At 53.7% G+C, this 7,273-nt stretch overlaps 1 protein-coding gene across 1 annotated transcript; it reads left to right on the top strand.

The window, feature by feature from the left end:
* Positions 1 to 708: 708 nt before the first annotated feature.
* NXNL2 (nucleoredoxin like 2) lies at positions 709 to 7,052 on the top strand. The gene is given in 2 exon segments (XM_029201550.1): positions 709 to 1,010; positions 6,884 to 7,052. Coding segments are annotated over 2 exon segments (471 nt in total).
* Positions 7,053 to 7,273: the final 221 nt, after the last annotated feature.

Raw genomic sequence — 7,273 nt, 5'->3', positions numbered from 1 at the left:
AGGAAAGAACAGGGTGTCCCCAACGCCGGGTCCCTACCCACTAAAGGTGGAACGGCATTTACCCTCCCGCGCAGGTCGCCGGGACCCCTGGGGCAGGCGGGGAGCGACCGATCGCGGGGTGGGGCGAGCGCCAGCGGGACCTGGGGCGAGGGTGCGACAGGCGGGGCTCAGGGGAGGAGCGGAGGGGGAGGGCATGGGAGAGGGGGAAGAGTGCGTCGCCGGGAGCGCGGAGAAGGCTTGCCGCGCACGACCGAGAGCTGCGCAGGTGGGTGGGAGGTGAAGGGGGCTGCAGAGGAGGGCTTTGGGGCGGGACGCGGGGGCCGGAGGGGCGGGGGCGGGGCCCCTCGGCTTCCTGGAGGCGGGTGCTGTGTGTGCCGCTGCTGCGGCCGCTGCGTCTGGGGTCGCGGCTGTCTGTGAGTGTACACCCCTCTCCCCAGTACGGACGCTCTTACTCCTGCCGGAGGCCGAGACTCAGGCCCGTGCCGAGGTCCGGGTGCCCGGCTGTGCTAAGGGACCTAGCCGGTCCCTTCGGCTGGCTGCAGGTGGACGATGACCTCAGGTGACCGTCCGCCTTCAGGTGATCAGCCACCTGCGCTCACTGCCGTCCCTCCTACGCCTCGTTTTCCCGCAGATGTCCGCGCGCTCCGGCTCACCTCCCCGCGTCTCCCGGCAGGTGTCCTCCCGCCGCAGCTGTCCAGGCTCCCGGCCATGGTGGACGTGCTAGGCGGGCGGCGCCTGGTGACCTAAGACGGCACGTGGGTGGAGGCCGAGGCGGCGCTGCAGAACAAGGTGGTGGCTCTGTACTTCGCCACGGGCCGGTGCGCGCCCAGCCGCGATTTCACGCCGCTGATCTGCGACTTCTACGCGGAGCTAGTGGACCAGGCGCGGCCGTCCGCGCCCTTCGAGGTGGTCTTCGTGTCCGCCGACGGCAGCGCTCAGGAGATGCTGGACTTCAGGCGGGAGCTGCACGGCGCCTGGCTGGCGCTGCCCTTCCACGACCCCTACCGGCAGTGAGTGGGGACGGCTTGGGAGTTCTGGGAGCTGTTAGGCGCGCCCCCCAACCCCCATCCCAATCCCTCATCCCTGTGCTTCTCCCAGCTATCGGGAGCTCTTTGATAACCCCATCCCCACCCCAACCCGTTCGAGCCTCTCTCAGCTACATCGTAGTCTCTGCTTCGGCTTCCCAGGGAGGCTCTAGGGGTTGGCTGACAGGGAGCATCTGCATCACCATGGGCGCTTGGTGAGCATGGGCAGTGGCCTCCTCTAGCCTCTGACTCAGTGGGTCTGAGGCTCCGGGAATCTGAATTTATAAGGAGTTCTGGTGATGCTGATGCTGCTGTCCAGGAAGCCCGCTCTGGTAAATCACAGCCCGGGGATGCCCCATCCTACAGCACAGGAAGATACCGCCCCTTATCTGGAGAGCGGAAGAGGGAGACCCAGAAAGGCTACTCAGGTCAGAACTGGAGACCATGGGTTGACTGCTGTGGGCCGGTAGTACGGGACTGGGGGCCGTACTACTTGAGGCCGAGGACTCAAGGGCTGGAGGAACTTAGTGCCAGGCCACGTTGCAGTTTCATTTTTACTGGCAGTGACTGAAATTTCATTAAGACGTCTCCTGCTCCTATAACTGTAGAAAGAAGCAGGTTCCTGGACTCTTGAGGAGACGTGTCAGAGGTGACAAAAATCCTTGCTCTCTGAAGGGATCTTGCCCCACTCTTGCTTTAGAAAAGATGTAACATGGCAGGGAACCTCAGCTCCGCTGGATTTCAGAGTTTGTGAGCAAACTGGAAATTGACCCTAGTGCTCTATTGGCTGTGGTCAATGAGCTCCATGGAGAGGAGGAGGGAGAAGTGGGGAGAGGTGGTAGGACCTGGGAGGGGGAAGAAGGAGGAGGAAAAGGAAGGATGTGGGGGCTTCCCTGGTGGCGCAGTGGTTAAGAATCCACCTGCCAATGCAGGGGACATGGGTTCGAGCCCTGGTCCGGGAAGATCCCACATGCCGCGGAGTATCTAAGCCCGTGTGCCACAACTACTGAGCCTGTGCTCTAGAGCCCATGAGCCACAACTACTGAGCCCATGTACCACAACTACTGAAGCCCACACGCCTAGAGCCCGTGCTCTGCAACAAGACAAACCACCACAATAAGAAGCCTGCAACACAACAAAGAGTAGCTTCCACTTGCCACAACTAGAGAAAGCCCACACGCAGCAATGAAGACCCAGCAGCCCAAAATAAATAAATTAAATTAAAAAAAAAAAAGAGGGGCTTCCCTGGTGGTGCAGTGGGTGCGAGTCCGCCTGCCGATGCAGGGGACACGGGTTCGTGCCCCGGTCCGGGAAGATCCCACTTGCTGCGGAGAGGCTGGGCCCGTGAGCCATGGCCGCTGAGCCTGCGCGTCTGGAGCCTGTGCTATGCAACGGGAGAGGCCACAACAGTGAGAGGCCTGCATACCACAAAAAAAAAAAGAGGGAAGATGGGGGAGGGGGGGGAGGGGGGGGGGGGGGGGAGGGGGAGGACTTTGTGGAGGATTTGCAGAGAGGAATGGAGCACAGGCACCGATTGTCTGGCATGTTGGGGGTCTCCTCTGGTGTAAGAGTCCACATGTAGGTTTATTGCTCTTCACAAAGTACATTACACCACCGTCCCTTAACAAATATGGAGGTGAATTTCAGAGTTTTGTTTTATAGCAGCATGTGTTGCATTTCTCTGGGGATTAATATTCAGTTGTGGCATTTCCTCCCCCCCCGCCAAATTAATTATTCTGAGATGGTTTTCCTTCTGGACAATTAAAAATGGAAGCTAACTTTGGAAAGTTCCCTGGAGGAGTTATTTTCCCCCAGCACATGCTTTTGGTGATGCCGAGGAAGAAGTGAGGCCCAGGCCCTCGATGGTGGGGGGGGGGGGCGGTGCCTGCTTCCTGAGGCCTCACTCACAGCAGGATTAGGAAAGTCTTCGATGATAAATCCAAATGCCCGTGATTTACTTGGCGGAAGGATTCATATACCTTCACATCTAGTGGTGGTTGTAAAGTTTTTGATTTGCTTAGCGTTCAAGTTATACACAGCTTTTGAAAGAACATACTTAGTTTTGAAACTGACAGAGTGACAGTGTTAGTAATAAGCTCAGGCCCTGGGCAGAGCCCAGCTGTGGGACCTATTCGTGGGGTGACAGTAGGTAAGGTATTCAATCTCTGAGTATAATGATGCCTCACAGGACGGATGAGGACTGCGCTGATGCACGAATTCAGAGCGTTGTCAGCTGGTTGTGTACCAGGACTTTGTGTCTGTTGCCCATTTCACGGTTTTGAGGAACAAGGACTGGTACTCCTGGCTCTGGAACCTGTCCTTTTGGCTACGGCTTCCTCTCCAGGGGACACTGAGCCTCAGCACAACCTTGCTAGGAGTGGGGTGCGGGGGGTTGCCGTGCTCCTTCCGCTTCCCAGAGGGAAGCCTTATCTGGTCAAGGCCCATTCAGTCCACTACAGGTGCTGAGCTGTTCAGGGCACAGGCAGCTGCACTCTGCCAGCTCAGGCTGGCCAGCCTGAACTTGGAGGAATCTGGAGGGGGGTGTTTCTTTGGGGGGAATTTAGTTCCTTGTGCCTCCCCCTTTCCAGACTGAACTTTGTTAATCCTGTCATTGCAATTTATAAGTTAGGAAATGCGGTATTCTGTGGGAAATTCTTGGAGCTAGGCCCTAAATTCTGTTCATCCCAGCCTGCATTTTGGAATCAGATCATGAGCAAAAATGGAAATAACTGCTACCAAGGAGAACTAAAGAATGTAGGAAGCCTCCAGGAGGCCTTTTCGGAAGTTCTTAATTTGTGCAGAGCACGGCATCTGCTTGGTGCTGTGAGAAGATGGGTCCAGAACCGTCATCACCAACCAGTCATGGTGAGGGACCCCAGGCTGTCTTCCCTCAGAGGCCAAAGCACGTCATCTGCTGTCCACTGGATTTCTGCTGACCAGCCTGAAGCTCAGGAGGAGATAGATCACCACAGAACCCACACACACCCCCTCCCGCCTGGGGTTACCCCAGGCGTGGCTGGAGGTACTGCTGCAGATGCACCTGCAGGAAGAGAATGCCTAGAGCCACCCACCTGTCCTCAAGGTCGCGTGGATCTTGGCTGTCCAGTGCAGCCGGCATACAAGACCCGGCCTAGAGACGTCCCTACAGCTAGGGGCAGCGCGGGCCAAGGGTGGGCTCTCAGGTCCCGCCCAGATGCCTGTGTGCGGGTAGGCAAGAGGCCTGAGAGGGGGGACAGCATCGAAGACCAGGTTCTGTCCTGCCTTCCTTCCCTTTGTTATGGGCCCAAGAGCCAAGTAACAGCTTCTGACTTTGCCAGCAGGAATTTCTATCACTTGCAGTCTGGCATGTGAGACCCACTCAGTCCGTGTCTCGCACATTCCCCTCCAGCATTTGACCCACGATCACCTTGTTTTCTTCCCTTTCCACCTGTGTTCTGCCAGACTGGAAAACTGATGTTCCAGAGTACTCCACACACTTTTCCACCTCCACAGGTCACACACATGCTGTATCCTCCAACCCTGGAGCCTCTGCTTCTCTGCCTAGTAGCTCCTCCTTTGTGCCCCTGGGGACACGGGGAGCATGTCTGGCCCCAGAGTCCTATGCCCTCCATAGCTCGAGCCAGTGCCACCCCTGTGCTAAGGGTATGTGTCCCGGGGGGGGGGGCGTGTCTCTGTAGTCTCTAATGTTAGACCAGACATTGTTCAGTGCTTGGCGCCTGCAGGGCACTTGTTTGATGGATGCTCGGAGCAAGTAGAGAGATATGTTCTGTAATGGTCTGCCGGTGGCTGAGATGGAAAGAGACTGGAGACAGAAGTTGCCATGGCAACCCAGAAGCAGTTGTGCCAGGGATAAGGATGTTCTGCTTTAGGTGGAGGGAGGGAGCCAATGCTGCAACTGCACACAGAGCGAGGAGGAAATGAGCTCTCAGATTTCCCCGAAATGGTTAAAATTCTCAGAGTTATCACTTCATTCTGCCCAGCAACAAGGCTCTTTCCTTTCTGAGGCTTGGTCTATTCTCTCTGGACGCAGTGCCCAGAGGAGATGGAGATGACTTCGGGGGAGGAGGGTTGTTATGTGTCTTTCCCACATGGTTCCAAGGTTACAGCTGTCCCCAAGCAGAGGCTGCCAGGGTGGGGATCTGAGGACCCACACTGGGTGACTCTTTGAAAAGAAGCTGGAGCAATGAACTGTCTTCAAACCTCCTTCTTGCTTCTCAAAGCCCCACCTGGTTCCTGATATCCCCGTGTCATCCCTTTTTCCTTCCAATCTTGGTAGAGCTTTGCTCTGTTTTTTAGTCTTAAGAATCAGGTTTGGCTTTGTTGCTCACCCCATGTTGATTCATTTCCTTGTCCAGTGATTTCTGTCCTCAATCTTCTTTTGCCTTCTTTCTACTTTCCTTGTAATTGCTTCATCATTGTTTTTCTAGCTTCTTGAATGAAATGCAGAACTCATCTATATAGAGGCCTTTTAGTTTTGGATAAGAGTGTGTAAGACATAACTCTCTGTGTCTAATTGTATCTATAGCTTGGGACCCATAGTATATGGGTATTATGATTTCATATATAATATTTGGTTATTTAGTTTTTAACTGATTCCAAAAATTATTGCTTATTGGTTTCCAATTCCATTATGTCATTAAGTGGTCTGTGTATCACCGATTATTTGAAATATATTAAGATCCCTTTATGACCGAGAACATGACTGGTTTTGTCACCATTTCATAGATGTTTGAAAACAAGGCATATTTTCTCTCCATTGGGTGTAGGTACTGTGTTTATTTTCCTACTTGAATTAAGATTTGTCTTGGCCTTGGATACTGGAAAGCAGCAGGAAGGGCCTGATGGAGGCGTCACAGGGGAGATTTAGTAACAGGAGGGTCTCAAGTGCATTTTTCCTTCCACTTAGTTTTACAGCCCTGAGGGCGACTGATGAGGGAAGTCAGACTACAGTTAATGTGAGGCCCTGGCAAGCTGGCTGTGGTAACAGGGCAGGGATTTTCACCCAGCTGTCCTGTCTTGAGGGTACTAATCCCTGTGAAGGTTATGGGGAGATTTGCAAAACTAAGAAGGCAGAAGCTCCTTTCCTTAAATGAATACAAATAATTTTGTGAAATGGTCACTCAAGGGGTTACATGCGACAGTAAAATGCTTCACCCATAATGTTAATCAGTGTGTCCTTGAACCTGTAAGGCAGAAAGTCTAGTAAGTCTTTGTATTTATCTAGAACTCATGGAATTTTAACTTTTGCTATTATACGTACCTGATGTATTTAAACCTCCTGAGATGTAGGAGGGATACAAATTTATGGGGTTATTTGTGGGGTTAAAATTGCACTGTGCAATTTGGCAGCCACTAGCCACATGTGGCTACTTAAATTTAAAACTGACTAAAACAGGGAATTCCCTGGAAGTCCAGTGGTTATGACTCAGTGCTTTCACTTCCGTGGCCCGGGGTTCAATCCCTGGTCAGGAAACTAAGATCCCACAAGCCGCTTAGGGCAGCCAATAAATAAATAAATAAAATTAATTAAAACCCAAAATTCAGTTCCTCAGGCTCACCAGCCAGATTCCAAGTGCTCCGTAGTCACATGTGGCTGTGGCTGTGACATTGGGCAGCACAGATGCAGAACAGTCCCATCACTGCGGACATTCCTCTGCGACAGCAGTGTCTTGGACCCAGCTAGCAGCAGAAGAAAAGAGCCCAAAGGAATCCTCAGCCCAGTGGGAGGGCTCACCGGGCAGGCTGGATTCTAAGGCTTTGCAGGCTCAGCTGGCACTGGGGAGGCGCTGATCCCTGCAGACGTGCAGCGGCCTGGCCTGTCCCACGCTGACCCTCGGTCGCCCTCTTCTCTCCCACAGTGAGCTGAGGACAAGGTACCACATCATGGCCATCCCCAGGCTTGTGATCGTGAAACCGAACGGGGACGTCATCACTGACAAAGGGCGGAAGCAGATCCGGGAGCGGGGGCTGGCCTGCTTCCAGAACTGGGTGGAGGCAGCTGACATCTTCCAGAATTTCTCCAGTTGAGCTGGGGGGATCTCCGGGGACCTGGGCAGGTGTGTGTCACTCCTGTTGCTGCAGCGTGAACATGACAGAGAAGAGGAGCATTCTGTTTCCTTTCTCAATGCTGGTGGTTTCTTTCAGAGCAGAAGCACTCAGCTGTGATGGAAAGAAAATACTGCTCAGGGAATGCCCTCCCTGTAGCCTTGTTTGTAGTTATTTTTATTATTCTTATCATAGCTTTCTTC

The sequence above is a fragment of the Monodon monoceros genome, unplaced genomic scaffold (assembly GCF_005190385.1).
Source record: "Monodon monoceros isolate NGI ecotype Baffin Bay Population unplaced genomic scaffold, NGI_Narwhal_1 Super_Scaffold_5, whole genome shotgun sequence".
NCBI classification, from domain to species: Eukaryota; Metazoa; Chordata; class Mammalia; order Artiodactyla; family Monodontidae; genus Monodon; species Monodon monoceros.
Note: the sequence above shows the minus strand (reverse complement) of the source record. Positions and strands in the feature narration are given on the sequence as shown.